General features: G+C 39.6%; 1 protein-coding gene across 1 annotated transcript in view; it reads left to right on the forward strand.

Moving 5' to 3' along the window:
* Positions 1 to 6: 6 nt before the first annotated feature.
* Positions 7 to 25,582, forward strand: part of LOC102262229 (amine oxidase [flavin-containing] A) — a 56,727-nt gene continuing 31,151 nt past the window's right edge. The window contains exons 1-3 of the mRNA XM_005880880.2: positions 7 to 1,219; positions 13,150 to 13,244; positions 20,171 to 20,308. Coding sequence (XP_005880942.1) covers positions 433 to 1,219; positions 13,150 to 13,244; positions 20,171 to 20,308 — 1,020 coding nt within the window. The 5' untranslated portion in view covers positions 7 to 432. The remainder of the gene's footprint in view (positions 1,220 to 13,149; positions 13,245 to 20,170; positions 20,309 to 25,582) is intronic.

Here is a 25,582-nt window from a genome sequence, read left to right on the forward strand (position 1 = left end):
TCTTATTTGCCTTCCAGCACCACCCAGTCAGTCATTTCCACGCCCGACGCCGACGACTCCTGGAGCTCTAGCTTGCTTTCCCAGGTCACTCCCTGTTCGGGCCAGGGGCCCGCCACCGCCTCTAACACCGGCCTCCCGGGCTCGCTCGCCTTGGACCAGACTAGCGGGGCCTCCAGTTCAGACAGTGGCTCCAGCAGCTCGGAGGGGGCTGGCCCCGACAACCTCGGGGAAACAGCCACTGAGCCTCCTCCATCCAGTAGCACCCTCAAAAGAGTATCAATATCGGTGGAAGAATCCATCCAGCCCCCTTCGGCCAGCCTCCTCCGAGAATCAGAATGGGCGACATCTCCTGAGCCCAGTACCACTTCTGGAATATCTATACGCGGGGGCGCCCTGCGCGCATCGCTCGACTTCTTCGAGGACTCAGGGTCAATGCCTACGGTACCACAAAACACCCCCCAGGGGTCGTCAGAAGAATCCCTGTCATCCGTAGTAATCCGCACCCCCAAAGTATCTGCACCAAGACCTATCCCGTTCCAGGGCCCTTTCCTAGAGTCGATTCAGGGGTCCCCCTCGCAAACAACAGTCGGCAGTGAAAGGAGTTCGGTGCAAGAAGACGCCCCCTCCTCGAACTTTTCGCTAGAGGCCGAGCAGGGGTCTCCCCCGTCCTCGTTGTACAGCTCGGCCAGGAGTTCAGCACAAGAACGGCTCATGTCCATGACCTCCTCGCAAGTGGCCAATCAGGGGTCCCACCCGTCCTCAGTGCTCAGCACCCCACGTAGTTGGTCACAAGAAGCTGTCACGATGCATGGCTCTTCCAGAGGGTTGGCCTCGGAGTCCCGCCCCCTTCGGCATTCTGGGCCACAGCCTTCTTTTCCTGTGGACTCCTCCCAACTGTTGGCAAGAATGTCCACCCAGCGCGTGATGCCCAGTGTCAGTCGAATGCCAATGGAAGCATCGGACCCGCCCCGGGACTCCCGCGGGGTGTCAGTACAAGTATCGGCTCCGCCCTCAGGGCGGGACGCTGCCTGGCAATCAGTGGATGAACTGGCTCCACCCCCGGGCTCCGGGGAAGAGTGGGTAGAAGAGCGCTCCGCACCCTGGGCCAGCCTCAGCCTCTCTTCCTGGGAGACTGTCAACCAGAGCATGGCGAGTCGGGAGAAGGCGAGTGTCTCCGGCCACCTGTTCGACGTAGTCGTGATAGGAGGTGGCATCTCAGGTCAGTATGAACCTTATAGGTAGCCTGAGGGTCCCTGGTTGCTCTGGAGTAGGGGCTTTTCAGTAGCGCCCTGGCATTTGGGGAGGGGGTTCTCTTTGGTGCATTTGAAAGAGTGCAATAGTGGCTGCCCCCAGACCAAGCAGTGCAGAACTGGGGGTTGTGCCAGTTTTGTTGGTGGTGTGCATGGGGAGAAGCTGGAACAATAATTTGTTACTACTATTAAATGCTAACAATTAGCTCTTGCTTGCAGTTCTATTTAGCACTTTATGTGGATTTTCTCAATCCTCAGCAGCCTGACAGGGGGTTGATAGAGTCGCCTCCATTTTACAAAACCAAGAAACTGAGGTGTTTAGGGTCAAATCACCTAGCGGGGAAGTGGCTAAATGATATTCTCCCATTTAACGGTCTCACTTCTAATTCCTGAGGTGGCTGCTTTGCCTCACTGATTTCATGTCATTTGCCCTCAACAGGCAAAGGACATCAGTATCCGGATTTTTGTAGTGTTGATGTAGTAATAGTGTTATTCCAGTCCTCCTCTTTTTAAAGTGCCTTTCCTTAAAAAATTTGGTAAGTGAACAGGAAGGAGGAAGAATTGCTAAAGAAAAAGGTTCAAATATATGCAGACAGACGAAAACTAGAATTTAGGTGGTGAGCACAGTATAGTGTATACAGATATCAAATTAGAATGCTGTATACCTGAAACTTGTACAATATTAACCTATGTTACTTCAATGAGAAAGATCAATAAAAAAAGAAAAAGAGGGTAGGCTCTTAGTTTTAACCTACTCCCACTGTATTTTTTTAGAGCTTGCAGGAAGATGTAGGCCATTTATTGCCCAAAGAGAATCTCTTTGTGAAGCTGGGATCAAGGTCAACTCAGGGTATGCCCTATTGTGTCTTTTAATAAGAGCTCCCCCTCCTCCCAATCATGTCCTGTGTTGAGCCAGCTGATGGGCCTGAGTTCCCCTGGTCCTACCTTAGGTTTGTAGCTGACCAATGGAGTGGTGCATGAGGCCTTTCCCTATTGTCCTGGAAACCCCCTCATGACTGATATATTAAATTGTCACTTATGTTGTCATAATTCGTATACATGTTTGAAATTTACAAATTATGTTTCAGCTTTAGCGAGAATCCCACACTAATCTGTCCACAACTCAGAAGGGTGTTAATAATTTCTGAAGTATACCTGCAGGGTCTGATTTAGAAAGAGGGAGAAAGGCAGGGAGTAAGTATGCTGGCCCCACAGAAACCATTTTTATGTATACACCTTTTGAGGAGACTCTCAACATGCTTACAAATTAATTTTGGGTGAAGATAGCTTTTTACTTGGCCTGTTGAGGATAAACAGTCTTAATCACCGGAAAAGAGATTGACATAAGCTGTTGCTTTGACAACTCCAGCCAGTGCCAGCAAAAACATGCATGTATGTTGGAGCATCACAGGAAAGCAGATCCTGGTGGACAGTAAGAAAAAGAAATATTTCCCAGCTCTGGACAGGTAGCTCAGTTAGTTAGAGTGTCATCCCGATAAATCAAGGTTGCAGGTTTAATCCCTGGTCAGGCTACATACCAGAAGAACCAACCAATGAATGCATCTATTCATGGAACAACAAATCGATCTCTCTCTCAAATTAATAAACAAAAATTTAAAAAGGAGTAGTTCTCTTGCTTTCATTCATTCATTCACTCACTCACAGCAAACATTTGTTGAGTGCCTGCAATGGACTGCTTTTCCAAAATCCTAAAGCAATATGATTGTTGATCACTGGAAAACAAATATGAGAATGTGTAATGTAAATTGATTAGTTCTGTCTCCTCTCCTATCTCCATATCATCCATATTTCACAATTCACGGTTCTTTCTGAGATATTGTTCTTGTCTTTTCACTGTTCTGTGCTCCAGTATTTCTTCAGGAATATTTTTTTTTTTTACTCTGCCTGATTACCTGCTCTTTTCCCTTTACCATGCAGCTCATGACCCTTACGCTTTATGGCCTTACAACTGCAGGTTCTCATTCTAAATAAATAACCAGCTTCATACTGCATCTTATATTTTTAATTTTGCATTCTTTTTTCTTAAGAACGGCACCCACATTCTATAAAACCCACATTCTTTGAAACCTGGATCTGTCCATGGTTGCTATTATTAATTTGAGTGTTTTTTTTTCCATTCAGGGGAAGTAAAGGGCATTTCTTGCACAGGATTCCTATTCCAGAAGCCAAGTCTCAGTCCATCAGTGACAATGGAAAAGGCACTGGGCTTCCTCTCATATTATCTCTATCAGTCAGATTTGGGTGATTTTTTTAATGCCAAAACTGACTAGAAACATTGCCTTGTGGTTGTTGTGTTTTCCCAGATAGTTCACAGCTGCAAGTCTGGCTCTTGATAAACTTTGCACACAGAATGGGTGTTTCATAAGCAAATGAGAGAGAGGTATTACTTCCCAAGGGTTCCTGAGAAATCAAACACATCTTCTTTGTGTGTGTTTAGCAGTATCTCATGAGTGACTTTCTATTCCCTATATCAGTTGTAAATGCTTGCGGATATTTATTGTAACTTTTGTCAAGACTTGTACATTTTTTTTTATCCTCACCCGAGGATATTTTTTCCATTGAATTTTTTTTTTTTTAGAGGAGAGAGTGGAAAGGAGGGAGGAGGGAGAGACAGAGAGAGAGATAGAAACATTGATAAAAGAGAGACACATCGCCGAAACCGGTTTGGCTCAGTGGATAGAGTGTCGGCCTGCGGACTGAAAGGTCCCGGGTTCGATTCTGGTCAAGGGCATGTACCTGGGTTTCGGGCACATCCCCAGTAGGAGATGTGCAGGAGGCAGCTGATCGATGTTTCTCTCTCATCGATGTTTCTAACTCTCTATCTCTCTCCCTTCCTCTCTGTAAAGAATCAATAAAATATATTTAAAAAAAAAAAGAGAGACACATCCATTGGTTGCCTCCCACATGTGCCCCAACTGGGCCCAGGGATTGAGCCTGCAACCAAGATACGTGACCTTGACCTGGAATTAAACTCTCAACCTTTTGGTCTGCAGGCTGATGCTCTAACCACTGAGCAACTGGCCAGGACAGGTCTTATATTTTAATACATTACTCACACACTTATAATATATGGCCAGTACTTCTCATCTGCAGTATTACTTCTATTATATAACAAAATCGCTCCCAGGAGAGTACAATTTCTCAATGACATTCCTCAAAATCAACTCCATATTAGCAGAATTATCTTTCATTTTGTATATCTTTGATTGCACAAAGAATAGCAACAAATTAATATATCTCTTTTTTGTCATTAAGATACATAAAACAGAGTGTAGCTCACAGCCACAAAATTTCTTTTTCTGTCCACTCACCAATTCAATAATATTATATAGTATGTTAGTAGTTGAGAGGGGGAACACCCCTGCTCGTTTGTAAGTAGCATGATGGTATCTTTTACATGCTCTGGCCCTTATCCATCATCCATCATCTGTCATCAAGTCCTTTTTGAAACTCCTTTCATGTTTTCTGTGACACTATTGGACCCTGAGTTATTTTCCCACACTGATTGCTCCTTTTCTACTTCTTCCATTGTGCCCATATTTTTGTGAACTTCTACTTTTGAAATGGCCTCAAGGTTCAGCTGTTCACCTTTGGGCTCTTGTGCCCCCTCTTTCTCCTTTCAAGACTTCAACCTTCCCTTATCTATAGAAAGCTCTTAAGTTTCCAGTTTGAATCCTTTTCTTCCTCCAAATTCCAGTCTCATAGCTTATATGCTCCTGGCTATTTCACAGTTGAGTGTCTTGTTCTTACTTCATATTTAACATGCCCTAAAGCCTCCTTGCTCTCCAACCCAGCTTCTCTTCTTCAATTCCTTGACCGTCTCTTTGGCACCACCATATCCATTCCATCGTTTTAGACACATCCTTTTCTATAACTTCTATACCTATTCAACAGATCCTTCTAGCTCCTCTTGGGCTTTTCCTTTTTCCCATTCCCAGTGACACCTCTGTCCCCATCTTCCTAGGGGCTGCTGTTTACTTTGGGTTCTCCCCTCATGTCCATCCTGCAATGTTCTCCCAGATTTAATTTTTTAAAACACTTCTTTCATCACCTCGCTCTTCTGCAAGACCTTCAATGGCCTATTACCAGCTCTTCAACTCTCCTCCACACCTCCAATGATCTGGCCCCACATTGTTGGACAAGTAGCATTTCCTACTATCCCCAACACTGACTTGAGCTTTAATCACATGGTTCTCCTGTCCTCAGTGCTACCCCAGGTTTATTTTGTCCCTTCATTTCTTGCTTTTGTTTTTCTTAACATGGAAATGCTTCTCTGACCATTTATATTCTATCTATTATTCAGTACCTGATTCAGAATCCTTTCCTTGGTAATTCTGGCTCCCCCTTGATTTTTCTCTCCTTTTGTAGTGCTTATAATCTATATCTAATAAGTCACACTTATTTTCGATCTCTATTTCTTGATGTTATTTTAAGTATAATGGGTCAGTCACTGACTTTAGATGCTAGTTCTTACTCATGAGTTGATGCGAACGTAACAACACATGACAGAAACCCAGTGACATAAGATTTAAAAATCTGCCATTAACTGAGAATTTCTGAATTGGCTCTCTTTAGGGAGAGAGTAAAAAAGCTCACTGTCAGGGGACATTGCATACTTTAGGATCTTTGGGCCAAAGGGGTTTTTAATCGGCAGTCTATTCAGTCCAGTCACCTAAAATTTTAATCCTCTGTCTGTAGCTTTGAATACATCTAGGAAAGGGGATTCTGGTCTATCCCTCAAAGCAGCTCCTTATGAGCAGAGGTGGCTCTGGTGCCTAAACTAGGCCAAGCATTTGGAAGCCTCTACCATGTGCTAGATCACAACAAAAGAGGTGTATAAAAATGGGTAAGTAGTGTCCTGCCCCATCCTCTTGCAAGAAGTAATCAGGTGGGAAAATAATCGACATTAATTCAGTGAGAGAAATATTAATGTTGCAAATATGAACAAAGTGCTGGGACCTGGAAAGGTAAGTAGGACTTTAACAGTTAGAGATAGGAGGATGAAAAAAAGATATACCAAAAAGGAGAGACCAGAGGAGCTCAGGTACTGAGTCATGAGACTGTGATCCATACATGAGCAGTGTTTAATTTTAAGCCCATGGCAAGAGTTTCAGGGATGGAAAGTAATTGCCTACTGTGTCTCTAGGAATGTGATCCTGGTAGCCATTGAGCTCACCCCTGTGTGCCACATCTGCCCATGTTTTGTTTTTTTTTTTTTTTACCTGGGTGAGTTGTGAATTGTTAGTGAGTGCACAGTGAAAACACTGTAGTCCTAAGGCTGTAAACTCCTGGCTGGTTAAAAAGTGTGTTGTGTTTTTTTCTCTCCATATATTTGGAAAGGAAATTCCAAGTGTCATGTAGGAAGTATTTTCAAATAGTGTCTAAGCCAGTGGTTCTCAACCTTGGCTGCACATTAGAATCACCTGGGAATCTTTTTTAAAATCCTGATTTCTGGGCCTCATCCTCCGGAAATTCTGTTTCTTTGTTATGGGGTGAGGCCACAACATGAGTAACAAAGAAAAAGAATTTCTGGAGGATGAGGCCCAGAAATCAGGATTTTAAAAAGATTCCCAGGTGATTCTAATGTACAGCCAAGGTTGAGAACCACTGGTCTAAGCGATAGAGAACTCACCTAAATTTTTATCTATGAACCTATTCAACTAAAAGATTTGAGAGCACTAGTCACCCTGAACTCGCTGCTACATAAAGTCAGCAGGGATTAAAGCTTTCTGTCATGAGGCAGAAAAGCTGTTTTGCAAGAAGATTGCTGATAATGTTTTGAATTTTGACAATTGAGTCAACAACATACCACAATTTCCCTTTTTGCTGAAATATTCCAGCCTGAAGAATCATTTCTGCTAAGAGCATTTTAGGCATTTTAACCCAGAACTTGGTAGCACGTACCTGTGATTTTGTAGTGTTAAGGAAAAGCTTACATTTTAAAAACGCAGCTGCTTTTTGGTGCTTTAGTTACTTAGATACTCTGAGGCTCCATGCAGGCTGAGCATTAACTTTCTGTCTTTTAGGATACTTTGTTGCCCCTATTTTGTAGTTTTTCTCAAAAATAAACTAAGATACTTTTACTCTATAAACTTTTTTATGTTGAACAAAGAATACAAGAAATACATGTATTTGGGTTCTGATATTTTGATATTTTCATGATTGAATGAGCTGTGGGGTTTATCTGACATTTATTGGGCACTTTTAGCATTTTGCCAATGCTAATTGATTTTAATCTATACATAATTTTCAGCTAATATGAAAAATACATTTAACAGTAGTATAATTGTATAACTGTAGTATAATTGGATCACAGAGACAAATTATTGAGAAAAGGAAATGTAGAAGCCTGCTATTGGCAAATATTGGGTCATACAATCTTTGTGCAGGTGTGACAAACATATTTTACATATGACAAATCTTGCCAGTGTTTGGATTCGGGTGTCCCAGAAAAAATGAAATTATAAGTTTTATATCACATACAGGGGTTTGCAAGAGTGTAGACATCTAGCCAACACTTGTTTGAAGGCTATACTTTCATATATATAAAATGGATTGATTTCATAGTGACAGTTACTTTTCATTTTAACTCTGAGTTATTCAGAGCTCCACAAAATGAATCAAAAGAAGTTCAGTTACATTTTGAAATATTGTAAGGTTTGAGACAAGTTGATTATTAGGACTGTTTGTTTATTTTGAAAAACGTTTCATAATTTTACCAGTAATTTGTATTTTCCTTAGCTAATGTATTCCTCATTATGTTGTCTAAAATTATGAATTAGGGCTGCTTAAAATCTTCAGAGAGTTTTGCCATTTTGTAAAATTAAACATTGGGTTACGTTATATGTGATATATCTGCCAGTATTGTTTTAGTAATTAGCAGCTTCTTAAAGGTCTGAGTCTTCAGCTTTCTCTTTCAGACTTTTCTCAACATTTTTTTCTTCCATGTGGTATTCTGGAAATGGTTTGAATCATGTCTCATTTTTGACATCCTACACTAACTTAAATCAGTATCTGGGTCTTTCTTACAGGTGCTCATTCACACTTTCCCCACAGTTCCTTTGAGCCTTAGTTAAAAGCCCTATTCTAGTTGTTGCTAGGCCAGAGTAATTAAAACCCCATTTTGTAGCAATATTTAATCAACTGATTAGGTAAGAGTGTCAGTAAGAACATGAAAACCAGATAATAAGCTTTCAGAGATCATTTACATATTAACCGTGCTCAAGGGTCACACATTGCAGCCTATAAAAGCTCAAAAGTACCAAAACAGATTCAGAGGGTCAAGTACCACGTGCCACAAAATTCTTAGTGGTATAACTTCACTTTGGACCCCTCAAATATTGACTGTCAGGAGAGTGCTCCTGTACTCTATAGGGCAGTGATGGCGAACCTTTTGAGCTCGGCGTGTCAGCATTTTGAAAAACCCTAACTTAACTCTGGTGCTGTGTCACATATAGAAATTTTTTGATATTTGAAACCATAGTAAAACAAAGACTTATATTTTTGATATTTATTTTATATATTTAAATGCCATTTAACAAAGAAAAATCAACCAAAAAAATGAGTTCGCGTGTCACCTCTGACACGCGTGTCATAGGTTCGCCATCACTGCTATAGGGTCATTCATAGAGCTGTAGTAAACCTTATTATTGCTTTCCTTTGATGTTTTATGGTCTAAGACAGCAGTTCTCAACCTGTGGGTCGCCACCCCTTTGGCGGTCGAACGACCTTTTCACAGGGGTCGCCTAAGACCATCCTGCATATCAGATATTTACATTATGATTCATAACAGTAGCAACATTACAGTTATGAAGTAGTAACGAAAATAATTTTATGATTGGGTCACAACATGAGGAACTGTATTTAAAGGGCCAGAAGGTTGAGAACCACTGGTCTAAAACCAGTAGTGACTGTTGTTACACAGTAACTTATACTTTAAAATGTATTACATGAAGTGTTACTGATTCATGAACATTTAAATTAAAATATGGGGCATCCTATTCGGTCAAATGGCCTTTATATAAATAATTTACTTATTTTTTTAAAAGTCATTCCTAGTATGTGTAGGATAATGCATAATGATTGAATACTTTAGATAAGTGGTTCTTAAACTTTGGGAGCAAATGTCCCTTTGTATCTGATGAAAGCTATTGGACCTTTCACCAAAAAATAGGCATATTTTTATGCATAGACTTTTTTTTTCTATACCAGGCCAACATCTGATGTTATAGAAACCTTTTCAGTGTCATTGTCCCTGTAGTGTAAATATTTGGGGTTCATACCGAGACTTCACAGAAGCTGTGAAAAACAAGAATTCAAAGGATTTATTAGGTCATTAGACAGTTACTAGGAATGAATTTATAAATAGACAGTGACAAAAAGTCAAGACATACTGGTTGAAATATAAGGCATCTGCATTTCCTACATTAAGACCATAATAAATAGAACAGTGAACCTGACATGGTTTGAAACGAAATAATCTGGTCAACAAAATGGAGGGCTTTGGTGATTGATGTGATTTTTTTAGTAGTTTTCTAAGACTGGTATTTGCAGATCTTACATATTGAAGTGAAGCCATTGATGTTAAATACAGTCATGTGCCGCTTAAGGATGGGGATATGTTCTGAGAAATGCATTCTTAGGTGATTATGTCATTGTGCAAATATTGTGGAGTGTACTTATACAAACCTGGATGGTATAGCTCACTACACACCTAGACTGTATGGTATACCATCATTGTATATGCTGCCTGTTATTGACCTTTAAAATGGCATTATACCGTGAGTGTATATACATTCCTGATTTAATATGCATTTGTAATAACTTATAAAGATCATTGGTCATTGAAGCATTTGACAAAATTCGGACCCAAATGGAAGAGTTCAGTTCTCTAGTTTATCTGTCAGTTCATTTGTCTCTCCAGGGACCATGTGAAAAACAGGTGCTTGAGGTTGGTTCAGGGGTTCAGTGGTGATGCAGAGAAGGGAGCAGCAAATGAGTGACAAGGAAAGGATTTCATGGAGGAAACAATGCTTGACTGAAGTGGTATGGATTTTGGGTGCATCCTGAAATGTAATGAAAATGACCTTTAATATAACCATTTCCAGATTAAGCAAATTCACTGTGACATGTGGCTTAAATTAAAGCCCTTTTTTCTTGCATGTATCTGTTCATTCATTCATTTGTTTATTCATTTGATAAATATTTCTTGATTGAGTGGTCACTATGTGTCTTGAACAAAATTTATGGTTTTTACTCTCTATTTTCCCGCTTAAGGAATATTGCTTCTAAAACTTCAGTATGAGCTGATGTTTGAGTATATTTTTTATTGTCCTCAGAGTATTCGGTCCAAGAATCCAAATATGTAGTTATGTAAGAATTCTGTTGACCAGAGACAATTTCACTGAATAATAGAACATTAACTTTAAAATTTTAATATGATGCATATTATACACATTCCAAAGTGGTAACAAATGTCAAAGTTAAAGAAACGTGTCACTTTTAAGAATAAACAGAAAGAACTAGGAGAGTCAGCAGAGCATAAGCCAGAGCTACATTAAAACTTTGTTTCAATACTCTTAGCTTTTGCTCTAGGCATTGTTCATCTGAAAACCTGCTCAGGGGACTTTATTACTGTAAATATGTGAACAACATTTTACAATATGAAATCAGCTTTTGAAAAGTATGTTTTGAGGTATAGTTTTTTGTTTTTTATTTTTTTTAAAGGCAGAGGGTAGAGAAATGCTAAGTTAAACAGGTGTCTGCACTGTAGGACTTATCAGGGCCTTTAATATGCCAGTGCGCACCACACATTTCCCAGAAGGAGAAACAACATGAGATATTCCAGCTTCCATGAATATTGATACTTTCCCTTGAGCATCTTGAGGACTAGTGTTCCATAAAACATTTTGGAATCTACTGCTTTAAACCCCAGTGCATCTTAGTGTGCAGAATCTGAGGAGAGCAGTGTGGAGCGCCCTTGGTGTATTTTAAGTTTCAATGAAAGAATAGAGCAAATAATGAATTAAAGGGTAATTGCATTCCCCAACTTGGGTGAGATCCATTTATCTAAAGTGAAGACGAATGCTGAACAATAATTAAATAGATTAGGGCTGTCTAGACAGTCTGTCCAATTCAGTACAAATTGAAATTAATTGTTAGTTTTCATCTATTTATCATTTGAGACAACACTGTCTTTGAGCTTATCAAAGGGATTAGAAGATTTGGTGTTTTCAAAAGCAGAGATTATTTCTGAAAGGAAGCAGAATATATAGATGGATATACAGATAGATGTATGTATGTATGTATGAAGGAATGGATGGGTGAATGTATGGATGGGTGAATAGATAGATCAGTGGTTCTCAACCTGTGGGTCGTGACCCCTTGGGGGTTGAGCAACCCTTTCACAGGGGTCGCCTAAGACCATTGGAAAACACATATATAATTACATATTGTTTTGTGATTAATCACTATGCTTTAATTATGTTCAATTTGTAACAATGAAATTGGGGGTCACCACAACATGAGGAACTGTATTAAAGGGTCGCGGCATTAGGAAGGTTGAGAACCACTGAGATAGATAGATAGATAGATAGATAGATAGATAGATAGATGATAGATAGAAAAGGTTGAATGTACCAAATAAATGTATGTGTACATGATGCTCTCTTATTTTTTTGCTAAAAAGTTCAATACTGGTCCAAAGATCAGAAAATGTACTATCAGTATTTAGACTCTGCTGACTTCTAATATTTATAATGTGCCATGTGGCAATGTGTGCTAAGAAGAAAAACAGGATAACAGGGATGGTGTGACTGATGATTATATCACTTATCTATATTAATAGTAGGGTCACCGGACATTTTTTTGTGAGGACTATGCTACTTTTCAAGGTTTGTTCTGGTGAGGAGGTGGAGGTACTAGATCATCTGTTGTGGACGGAAAACCAGAAATTTAACTGGAAAGGGTAGCATGACTGAAATGGACCAATTTCTTTTTTTTTCTGAAAGAGAGCATTGTGATTATGCTTAAAGATGCAAGGTAAAGGAAAAACCTTAGTTAGGTAAAGAAGGCAGGAGTAAGCGCCAAACTAGATTTCACAGTGACAAGATAATTGAGATTTATATCCCAGGTGCAAAGAACCTTTTCCTTGAAGGTTTCATTGCAGATGTAAGCCGGCAGGCAGACATCCCCCGAGGGGTCCCAGACTGCAAGAGGGTGCAGGCCGGGTTGAAGGACCCCCGCCCCCCAGTGCATGAATGTCATGCTCCAGGCCTCTAGTTGGATTATAACTCAAAGTATAAAATAGCCATTTATGAGTCCATACTAATATAAATAAACAAATAAATAAATAAATATCTCCTGAGCAGAAGAATTCTAAATAATTCATGTCCATATTTCACCCTCAAGGAAGTGGGACATAACTCCCCACTTCTTTTTTTATTTTATTTTTCAATTACAGTCTTTATTCAGTATTATTTTGTATTAGTTTAGGTGTACAGCATAGTGGTTAGAAAATCAAAGTGATTCCTCCTCACCCCGATATTTCCAGTACCCACCTTGCACTAAGTCCTCTTAAATGTGATTTGATCATCAAAAAACAAAAAATATGTACTTTTAAAATTATTATACTTTTTCAACCAACCTTATGATAGATAATAAAAGTATGATAGATAGTTTAATATATATAACAGATTATAAAATTGGTGGTCCAATTAATCACAGTGTGGTCAGAATTTATTGAAAGACAGCAAAATCAATGGGTTGTGTATTGTGCCCTGCATTAATTTTATGTGTAGACCTGGTTAAATTTTGTATGTTTCATGTTTATATGTTAATATGTTCTTTGATTTTGTTTTTCTTTTTTTTCCCCTTTAAGGATTGTCTGCTGCTAAACTGTTAGCTGAACATGAAGTTGATGTTTTGGTTTTAGAAGCCCGGGACAGAGTTGGAGGTAGAACGTACACTATAAGAGTAAGTGATTTAAATACTTATATATAGTATCTCACACAAACTAGAAGTGGGGTCTTTGGAATACACAGAGCTAGAAGAGATCTCAAGAGTCCATGCAGCGAAGCCATTTGTCCTCCATAGCCCTAAAGTACTCCATCAAATAAGTGTCCCTTCTTTTCAACAAGCACTCACCAAAAGAGTAACAGCCTCTGACCCTCAGGAGCTTGCATTCTAATGAAGAACACAAAGGAGGACAAATAACTTTAGTACAGCGGCATAATTTCCATGCTAAAGATCTAAATAGAGTCTGTAGTGTCTTGGGGGAGGTTATGGTTTGACTGGACTCAAAGTAACTATACAGCACGACACACATGCGCTCGCACGCGCGCGTGGTCACACACACACACACACACACACATGCGCACTTAGTATAGGTTCCTTATTTATTTATCCAAGGGTTCACAACTTAAAAGAAGTGTAGCTACAATAAGGAGAAACAAATGCAACATATTTTTGCGCAACTTTTTCTTGGTCCTTGTTCCCTTAGAGGTTTGCTGCTGCCAGAGGCACTTTTTGCTCAGGTGGGGTCAGCTAGACATGAGAAGAAACCCAGTTTTCATTACATCACTGCTCTTCATACAGGCACACTGTGTCTTATTGCACATTGATTTATGGCCCTTTGCAGACATTGCATATTTTACAAATTGAAGGTAGAATTCTCTACCAGCAAAATGATTATGACTTGCTGAAGACTCAGATGATGGTTAGCATTTCTTCAGCAATACATTTTTTTTAAATGAAGGTGTATACATTGTTTTTTAGACATAATGCTGTTATACACTTCATAGACTGCAGTATAGTATAAACATAACTTTGATATGCACTGAGATACTAAAAATATTGTATGACTCCTTTTATTGGATATTCACTTTATTGCTGTGGTCTGGAGCTAAACATACAGTCTCTCCAAGGTATGCCTGTACTCGGGCTTCTAGCACCATTCTGGAAAAATGAACACTAACTTGTTTACTACTAATTCAATGAAATGGTTGCAGGTGGTGGAATCTGTGGGAGCTGATGAAAGTACACAGTGGGAGGACATCAGGTGGGAAGGAAATAGGGCCAAACATGGAAATTTGGGGAGCATGCAGATTTAAGTGGGGGGCGGGAGAGGCAGAGGAGTGAGAGGAAAGCAGTAGAGGCAGAGGAAGAGGACCAGACTAGAGCAGTGCCATGCAAATCAGTAGAGGAAAGAGGAAGGGATGATAAAGAGTCAAATAGCATAAGCATTGGATATACGATGAAGACTGAAAGGACCCTTGTGTTTGTCAGTTAGAAGAGCATTTATGAGACTCTTTGTTAGGGCACACAGAGTGTTAAAGGCTGGGGGTTGGCTGTAAGGACAAAACTGAACTGTTGAAATGACTGAAAGGAGCGAGGAAGCATCCTTCTAATTAGAATATGTGTCTGACATATAAAAGAATATCTATACAGTGATAATAAGAATGGCTTAAGCAATACAAACATTCAGTTATTCTACATAAGAAGAAGTCTGGTGGTAGGTAGTCCAGGCTACTGCAGGGGTTCAGCTTTGTTAGCAAGCCTATGCTCTTTCAGTCTTTCAACTCAGTCTTTCTTTATATGTTGGCTTATTGCCTCATGGTCACCAGATGGGGCCTGCCTCTCTAAGCATCAAATTCTTTTTTAAGGCAGGAAAGAGCATGAAGAGGTGGCCCAAATCTTACCTGCAACTAAGTTTTTCCTTTACCAGAAGACCCCAGCAGACATTTGCTTGAGTCCCATCAGCCAGAGTTGGGGCACATAGCTATCCTCGGCTGCTAGGGAGTCTGGGAAAGTATTTAACATTTTCAGGATGCATAATAAAAGCAGGCATGGGAAAGGGACTATGAATGGATATGGAATAGCCAACCAAGAACATCTAAACTAGGATATTACACCAGCAGTTTGCCACATCATGCTATGCTCCCCTCAGCCATTCACTTCCTACCTTTTTAGATGTACAGGGATGTATCATGGGTCCATTTCCACTTTGCTCAACTCTAAGAGTGCTCTGTAGCCTTGCTACTTAAAGTGTCCTGTAGACCAGCAGTTTCAGAAGCACCTGAGAACTTGATAGAAACGCAGAATCTCAGGCCTGCTGAAGCTGAATCTGCATTTTGCCAAGAAATACTATAGAAGTGCTCTATGAGACATGTCTGCTGGCTTGCTTGCTCTACGTTACTATAAATCCAGATTAATTGTATCTGGAGAATTTCTGAGTGCTTCCTCAGATGTAGCCCACTGGGAGGCTATTGGTCTCAGAGTTAAGAGGCTGGGATTCTGGCCCCTGTACTGGCTTGATACATTGTCTTACCCTGGGTAAGTCCTATTAGCACTTTACATCTAAGTTTTCTCATCTGAGCACTGAGATATAATTTATATGTATTTGGAGTTCCCTTCCAACTCAAATTCTAATTGAAGGCAAGTGTTTGTAGTTCAAAAGATTTGCATATTCTGCCTGTACGACCTTATTAGATATGATTCCAGTGTCATTTTCTGGAAGCTATTCCTTCATTTTAGAGCTAGTTATTAAGTTGTCCCTTAGCCCTACTTTTCTTATCTCTAAAACCTTTTGGTTATTAAATAGGAACATCAGTCATGCTGGAGATTTTCAGTTAAGAGCAAATGTATTTGTATAAGGGAAATGAGAATTCTAACATGTTATTGCCCCAGGCTGCTTTTTCATGCTGCATAATTTTTATATATCAATACTGTATAAGAACTATTGTGTATTGATCATGATATTATAACTCCCTTTCGGTATATGGGAAAGTAACTCTGAAATGCTTGGAAACTAGTATTTAACATTTATAAGATTTCAAATGAATAGGAGAAAAAAAGGGATTTAGGAAACAGGGACAGAAATGGCATTTAATAAACTGAATTGAATATTATTATAATTGTTTCTAATAGCATAATCAATTAGGATTACTTGGTGAGGAGGTGTCATAAAAATTACTCTGGATCTTTAAGTACTGAAATGTCAAATTTTATATTGTCACTTGGCAGCTGGGTTAAGATAGATTTTCTATTCGTTCAGAACTTCCCAATTTTTTCTAGAGTGACACGTGTATAACTCTTCAGAACAAAATTAATGAAGTTGAAATGCCTACAGGGCTACAACAGGCATGGTACATTTGTTTTCTAATAGGGTTACATGTTCATGTCCTCTTCAAAGACTGAGTAATGAGATTGAAATCAAAATCCAAAAGACTGAGGTATGACATGGCAGAATGTGGTATTATATAATACTAGTATCTTCAGACTGAATCTGGGGCACCTCCTTTAGAATGTTTCAACTTTATAAAGAAACATTCTGTTAGTGTTTCATATTTTTTTACTGCTTCATTTAGAGTTATTTACTGTAAGGATAGTATCAATGTTTTAAAGCCATCATGTTTCAAAGTTCTCTTGCAGTCTTTGTTGAAGCCTAGAAATTTATTGGAGCACTGATGCCAGTTTCCTTCTTCATCTCTTAAAATAGATGTTGGAGACTAGAGAGAGTTTGGAGGAAAGCACCAATAGTTAGTAAAGGGGACGTACGAGTTATATGAGGGACAGAATAAAAGGTCAAAGGAACACTTCATTTCTAGTTAATGCAACGGTTCTCAATCTGTGTGTCGCGACCCCTTTGGCGGTCTAATGACCCTTTCACAGGGGTCTCCTAAGACCATCCTGCATATCAGATATTTACATGACGATTCATCACAGTAGCAACATTACAGTTATGAAGTAGCAACGAAAATAATTTTATGGTTGGGTCACAACATGAGGAACTGTATTTAAAGGGCCAGAAGGTTGAGAACCACTGAGTTAATGGAAACCGCGATTAACTCCCCATTGAAGTAAGTAAAATGCTGAATAAAATATATATGCTGCTCTGTCGAGGAAGTTAGAAATTTGCAGGTCTCCTAGACGTTGAACAGATATCTCAAATTTAACATATCTAAATTGAACTTTTGATCGTCTTCATCACCATCGCTATTCCAGCAGCCTTCCTCATATCAGAGGATGACAACTTTTTAAAAAATGTGGATTCATGCTCAACATTCATTCTGTCAGGAAATTCTTTTAGCTCTGCCTTCAGAATAGATCCAGAATATACCCAGAATTCATCTCTAGGGCAAATTACTACAATAGCCTTCTAACTGATTTCCTGCTTTCACAATTGCTTCTTATAATCAAGTCCTATTGCAGCATCTAGAATGAGCCTGCCTAATCTAAATCAGACCTTGGTACTTTTCTGGTGAAGACCTTTCAATGGCTCTCCTCACTCAGAGTAAAAGCCAGTGTCCTTACAATGCCCTGCTGAGTGAAATAAGCCAATGAGAGAAAGACAAATACCATATGATTTTGCTTACATTTGGAAGCTAATGAACAAAATAAACTAACAAAATAGATGCAGACTTATAGATAGATAACAGATTATAGCTTATAGCTGTCAGAGGGGCGGGGGGCGGGGGTGGAAGGTTGCGTGGCTGGTTGAAATATGTGTAGGGATTAAGCAAAATAAAATAAATTATAAATGCCCTATAGAAGAGATTTTAAGCATACATTTCTAAATAATAAAGTAAGCAAACAAAAAAGGCTAAACACAATGTTATTCTAATGGATATGTATAGAATATGCATAAAGCTTATAGACTGTATGTTGTGTAAAAATGGGAAAATCTTTGAAAATTGACCATGTGATATGTCATAAAGTGAGCCACAGGATTGTTATCATATAAACCACATTCTTTGACCACAGTACAGTTATGACAGAAGCATAACTAAAAACCGTTTCGTCTATGGAAATTAAAATACAATAGGACTTTTAGAAACGGATTTAGAGAGAAAGTGTACTAGAAATTTGAAAATACTTAGAACTGCACAATAATGGAAATAATAGAATAAAGTTATGGATATAACTAAAACAATACTTAGAGGAAAATTTATAGCCTAAAAAGAAATGGGAAAAAAGCTCAGTATGAATAAACTAAGCATGCAAGTTGTTAGAAAATTAAGAGTCTAATAAATCCTAAAGAGGGAAAAAATAGCATAAATAAATGATAAGAAAATAAATACCTATTAAAGAGGATCAGTGAAACAAAGGTTGATTCTTTGAAGAGATTTATGGAAAAAAGATAACTCATAATATTTTTAAAGAAAAAAGAGACATCAAAAAATAATGAAAGGGATAAAAATGAAGATATAACTACTGATGTAATAAAGAATAAATAAATGAAAAGAAGATGTCATGAACTTTAAACCAATAGTTTTGAAGCATACACAAAATGCATGTATCACAAGAAAAATATAATTTATTAAAATTAACACTGAGTTAAGAAGACATAGAAAGTATGAGTAGTGCTTTTGCCTCAAATTGAATTTTTAGTTTATTTTTCCACAATGAAAACACTAACCCTAGATAGCTCTATAGGTGTGTCCTACCTAATGTTCAAAGAGATCATTTAATTAATTTTGTATATTAATTAATTTTGTATATTAAAATAGACAAGGGCTTTAGAAGAAAGGAGAATCATGAGAGGATCTCAATCTCATTTATGACCATAAACAAAAAGCTTGAACAAAAAGTTAGCAAAGCATTTCCTGCAATAATAAGATAATATGAGATTGGGTTACTTTAGGAAGTCAAGGTTGAATAATACTTGACAATATTATGGAAATAACAGAGTAGGTAAATTGTCCCAACCCTTCTACATCCAGAAGGAAAAGACTGACCTACTTATCCCCCTACCAGTATGGTGGGGAGGGAGGAGTTTGCTGACCACTGAAGAAGCAAGTGAGAGGCTGAGTAGTACTTTCAAAAGTCTTACAAAGCTAGGGCAACTGAAGGTCAAGTCCAGAGTTCAGAAAAGTGTTTGTGTGTGGAGGGAAGTGTTGGCAAACTCCTTGTGCTTTGGGCTGGACTGTGTCCTAGGACTAAGGGCAAATTGCAAAAGTATTAGCCCATGTGTGCATTTCAGCCCAGCTTTAAATCCTTCAGGACAGAAAATGCAATAAAGTTACCTGGTATTGTTAGCAAACCTAGGTGTTGGGCAGAAGCAGACATGAATTGTTTCTAAGAAAGATATCATCTCCTAGGATTAAAAGTATTTCCATGTTTTTCAAATTCAATGACTGGCATGCAATAAAATATAATTAGGCAAGCAAGGAGAAGAGGCAACATGAATAAGAACTGGTATAAACAACAAAGTAGTAAGACACATATGAAGTTATTACAAAGACATGAAGGACTTATAACTCACCAATATTTAATTTACTGATTAAATCATTGGGGAATGTGTTAATAAAAAAGAAGCTGGGAAAATGGAGAACTGCATTTAAGAGGAGTAAAGTAAAATTCAGTTTAAGAAAGAACCCTTGCCTACTTATAAACTAATTTGTTAGGTATATGAATCTTTTTAATACCTTTTTGTACTCTTTTTCCTATGATGCATTCTTCCCTGCAAGTGTTTTAAAATCAGCTAAAGAGCTCATCAGCGTAGGCTGATTTAAGATTTCATCTTTGGAAATCAGAGAACTAGGCCTAATAAATCCTTGGGTGACTCCTCCAGCAACATACCCCAAAGAAAAGCATATAAAATAACCTGAACACTTTAAAAAGATTCCAGATTGGCAGGATATATTACAGTGTTCTTTGTTCTTTATGTATGTCATTGTTGAATTGGCCTCACCAATAACTATGCAAATGGGGTTGATTGGTGATAAATATCATACAGGATTTATGAGTGGAAGAGAAAGGACTGCTATTTTTGAGTTGCAATTTATCAGAGAGATGTAAGGCACATTTAAGTTATAAAAAATAAATGCTTTATTATCTTAAGACAAACTTTTTTTTCAAGTTTTAACTAAAGTCTTCTGAACACTTTTTTCTCTTTGCAGAATAAACATGTTGATTACGTAGATGTTGGCGGGGCTTATGTGGGACCCACCCAGAACAGGATCCTAAGGTTGTCTAAGGAGCTGGGCTTAAAAACTTACAAAGTGAACGTAAACGAACGTGTTGTACAATATGTCAAGGTAAGCCTGATATTTTACTCAAGGGACCAATGGGGGAGTATTGTATTTGGGAAGATGTTTGGTTTGGTTTTTGATTTTTTTTCTAAAAGCCTTCATAAAAATAGGTCCTTGGCTTTCAGGTAGTATTCTGCCTTTCTTTTCTTTTTTCTTTACCTTAAAAAAATGTCTGTGAACTCCTGGAGTTACTGCAAGAGGTCCTGTTTCAGCTTGGCTCTCTTCCACGTCACCCAATGTGGCCCGGGAAGGCTTCACCCCCACCCCAGTCCAACCAGAGTAGGGTGGGAGGCTCTCAGTTTCCTTTCCTCCCCTCTCTGGAGTATGGGGGTGCCTGTGATAGACACACACACACACAGCCCCGTGAAGCCCTTGAGGCACCTATGATGCAATTCTAAGGCCCCAAGAAACACAATAGTTTGGGGTCACTTTTTTAAAATATGTTTTTAATAGTTTTTTAGAGAGAGGGGAAGGGAGAGGGAGAGAGAAAAACATTGATGAGAGAGAAACATCAATCGGCTGCCTCCTGCATGCCCCTATTGGGGCATGTGCCCTAACTGGGAATTGAACCAGTGACCTCTTGGTGCATGGGATGATGCTCAATCCACCGAGCCACATTGGCCTGGCAAAGGCCACTTTTTAAGAATTTGACTAGGTTATTCATTCTTCTTCTTTTTTAAAATATATTTTGTATTGATTTCAGAGAGGAAGGGAAAGGAGAGAGAGATAAAAACATCAATGATGAGAGAGAATCATTGATTGGCTGCCTCCTGCAGGATCTGGGGGCATCGAGGCTGCAACCCAGGCATGTGCCCTTGACCGGAATTGAACCTGGGACCCTTTGGTCCACAGGCCAACGCTCTATCCACTGCGCCAAACCAGCTAGGCTGGGGCTTTATTTTCTTCTTATCTGGCATTTCTTTACCCACCTTGATAATTTCCTCTGTACCTAGGCTTGACTCTGGCAAAGTCTAGCTTGGCTGTGCAGTTCCCTGCTGTTTAAACACATGATTGTTTAAACTCTAAATGCTGATATCCACTCAAGAAGCAGCAGCTGTCGCCAGTGTTTTTCTGTCTTAGTGAAGCCAAACAGAGCAGCTGGAGTCTGGAACTGTGTCTTGAGAAGGCAGGTTTCCAATCTGACATTGCAGCCCACATCCTGGAACTAGCATCACTAGGGCAGGGGTTTCTTACTCATTCTAAAATCAGGATTCCCATGCCAGTATCCACATCACTGCTCAATATACACAGCTGTCCCCCCACTAAACTCCAGACAATTAGGTGAGTCTGTCTCCAGGCCTTTTGGAGCTAGGAGTTAGGGATGCTTGTGATGTATGCACACCAATGCCCGATCAGGTGGGTCGGGAATCTTGGGAAACTGATAGCCACGTGGTTTGGGATGCTTGGGAGAGTCTTGGCAGTGACATAGAGAAAAACAAACCGGTAGCTTTTAGAAAAACTGTGGGCTCAGAGGCCAACAAAGGAATAAAAAAAGGATAAAAAGTGTTTAGGAATACTGGCTTCAATAGGCCACAATCAAGAAGGAAAAAACCCTGTTGCTTTCCACTTCCTCTTTTCTGCAGGGCATGGCTTTTCTCTGGACTGGTAAGTAATAACAATGGTAAGAATAATAGCAGCTAACATATTGAGTACTTTTATGTGTATTAGTACATTTAACATAGAAAGAGAGACCAAATCCTTTGCACTTAACTACTAGTTAAGTAGTCATGTACATTTACTCTCCAGTCCAATTGGGAAGCAAATGAAGCTAATGGTTATCCTAGAACAGTGGTTCTCAACCTTCTGGCCCTTTAAATACAGTTCCTCATGTTTTGACCCAACCATAAAATTATTTTCGTTGCTACTTCATCACTGTCATGTTGCTACTGTGATGAATCGTCATGTAAATATCTGATATGCAGGATGGTCTTAGGCGACCCCTGTGAAAGGGTTGTTCGACCGCCATAGGGGTCGCGACCCACCGGTTGAGAACCGCTGTCCTAGAACCTGAGCAGCAGATTCATGCTCATAATCTCTTCCTCTGTAACTTTCAGGTGCTGAGAGATTTTTTTTTTTTCTGGGAGCCTCACAATAAACACAAGTGTTTTTTATACATCAACTCCTTAAACACTTGCATCCACCCTGTTGGGCAGACATGGTTATCTACTTTTTACACAGGAGAAAACAGAGGCTCAGACAGGTAAAGTGACTTGACAGGCTATATAACTAGTAACAGTCTGCCTACCGCCTGACTGCACGCTCTTTGTGATTCCAATATGTGGCTTAGGAAATGACACTGAGGGTCCTGAATGAAGTGTACTGGCCTTCCAATATTTTTGGGCTGAACACAAGTCCATTGGAAGGTATCTCACCATCTGGTTCCCTGAAGCAGTCTACTCTGGACCAGATATCGTTCCAGGCTGGAACCACAGTGGCGGGCACATGATCTAAGTTGCTGCTCACATGGAGCTGGCCATCTAAAAGTCAATAAAAACATATCCCCAGGTGAGGGTTAAAAAGATTATACCCAACATTTCTGCCTTTGTCCTTCATGAATCTTGTGAAGAGAACCCATATTCTAATTTTGGTTTAGTAGTTCCTTAATATATCTATATCTATAGCTATATCTATATCTATATCTATATCTGTATCTGTATCTATATCTAATCTATATCTATATCTATATCTATCTATATCTATCTACACACACACACACACACACACACACACACTAATTAACCGGGACGCCGTAACACACACACACACACACACACACACACACTAATTAACCGGGATGCCGTAATGTAACGGGTTGACCAGACAGGAGGAGGTTGCGCATGCAGCGTTGGGGGTGGGGCGGCAGGGGCCTCTGTGCGCCCCCTCTGGGGGGGGGCCTGATCAGCAGCGGCCATGGCCACGGCTGCTTCAAGGGCTGGAGAAGGAGGCAGGGCTGGACCGGCAGCGGCTGCTGCTGCTGCAGGGCCCAGAGAGCGAGGCAGGGCCGGACTAGAGGGTGGGTGGCGCCGCACGGTTTTGAATCGTGTGCTGGGCTCCTAGTTATTATATAAAAGGTTCTTGACTGGTATTGACAGTGAACAGGTTTTATGAATATTATGAATTGGATATGGCTTTATTTGGGAGATTAGCTCTGATTTGTGAAATTAATATAAATTAATCATGTATGTTTAACCTAAAATGTGGATTTGAAGTGGCATTAGCTAGGTAGGTTTAAAATGTCCTCTGTAATGATTCTTTTTCTTTGAATGTTGTAAGGGGAGCAGATGGACTTGAATACCTCTTGGATTGATTCATTCATTATTTGTATTAGTAAATAAAATGCACATTATTATGATTGTTTTACGGGTGAGTTTCATTGGGTTGTGAAACCTTTCTGTTAAATTTTCACTGCCAGGTCTTGGGGAGAAAGGAGGAAATGCTTGATTTTTTTCCCCATCAGTTCCTTCAGATCATTATAGTGCAGGTAGGGGGTGGAGATGGAGAACACTACCAGAGGAGGAGCAACACGTTTTTCAGGAGCTGCTTTGAAGGATAAATTGGCATATTCATGTATTCTGACTTTCTCTCTGCTTTTCACATCCTCTCGAAGTAAAATTAGAGACTATAAATGTATACCACACAGTCTTTTTTAGAGAATGGTGTGATAAAGATTCATTTGAAACAACGTATGCTTTCCTGATAGTAACAGCTCAGCAAGCATTTTTTCCTTGCACTTAATCTGTTCTTCCCATAGCTATTTACTCCAGGTTTCTATGCCAACAACTGTAATCAAAGGCTTTTCAGAATGTGGAATGCTAAGTAATTTCTTGTTGTTATTGCTAAGAGGTGAACTTTGGTTTAGTCAGTAGGCTGTGTTGAAAGCAGAAGATGTATTTTTGTTGTTTGTTTTAATGTTTGCCACGTATGTGTTGGACCCCTTGCTTACAATAGTGTTTCTTTTGGATTAGGGACATTTAGCTATTTATCTATTTATTAATTATTATTTTTAATCCTCACCTGAGAAGAGAGAGAGAGAGAGAGAGAGAGAGAGAGAGAGAAATGTGAGAGAGAGAAACATCCATTGGTTGCCTCCCATACACATCCTGACCAGGATCAAACCTGCAACCTAGGTATGAGCCCTGACCAGGAATCAAATCCACAACCTTTTGGTGTATGGGACAACACTCTACCCAACTGAGCCACATGACCAGGGCTAGGGACATTTATTTTAAAGCTGCTTTTAACACCTTTCCATACCAGTTCACAGAATGTGTTTGTTTTGTCTTTAAAGAAAGTTATACTTTTACTTTCAATCCCTCTCAGTAGGGAACACAAGAATTTAAAGGTGTTTAGGTACTTGTAGAGATGCTACTTATCATGTCGTTGTCTCCTTTTTATTCATCACCTAAATTCACCCCTTCTGAGTTACCTCATTTGAGCTTCCCAAGTAATAAACATTATCCCCCCCCCCCATATTAAAGATGAGAAAACAGAGGCTCAGAGAATTTAGGAGCCAAAATGAGGCTTTCCAGCTCTTAAGCTCAGGGTTCTGTGGGCTACACCACTTTCCCCCTTATTCAGTGGGCAGAAAGTCAACTTGTGAACTCCTCTAATGAACTGTTCTAAGACATGACAAAAATGACCTGCCATTTTGGCAGCAGGGGCTCCTGAGGCATGAGATGTGTGCCTGGGAGCCTTATGTGGTGCCATTCACCAGAGAGGCTTCTTCACTTTTCTTGAGAAGTTCCTGAGTCCCAGAACTTGCGGAGAAAGGAGGAAATGCTTGATCTGGAGCCCCACTGGCCTTCAGTGAGCAGTTATACTTCGCAGGCTGAAGACTACCAGATGGATTGTATTATTGTGTTAAAATACTAAGTCCAGATGTCTAGAGCCTGGTTTGGAATTATTGGTTATACTTTTTGATAAATGATTTATGTAAACTTATTAGTAAAAATATCCACACTAATAAAAGACAAACATGCAAATTGACCATACCTTCGTCACGCCTTAAGCCACACCCACCAGCCAATCAGAGCGACTATATGCAAATTAACCCAACCAAGATGGCGGCCGGCAGCCATGGAGCTGGAGCAAGCAGGAGGCTTAGTTGCCCCAATGATGGAGGAAGCCAAGCTTCCCGCCTGCCGCGGCCAGCTCTGAGCTCCACTCAAAGCAGCAAAATTTCAATTATAGAAGATAAATAAACCCCAGATACCTGCTTTCAGCCAGCCGTGGCCACGGAGCTGGAGCGAGCAGGAGGCTTGGGTTGCCCCTGGTGATGGA

Source organism: Myotis brandtii, unplaced genomic scaffold (assembly GCF_000412655.1).
Source record: "Myotis brandtii unplaced genomic scaffold, ASM41265v1 scaffold657, whole genome shotgun sequence".
Classification (NCBI taxonomy): Eukaryota; Metazoa; Chordata; class Mammalia; order Chiroptera; family Vespertilionidae; genus Myotis; species Myotis brandtii.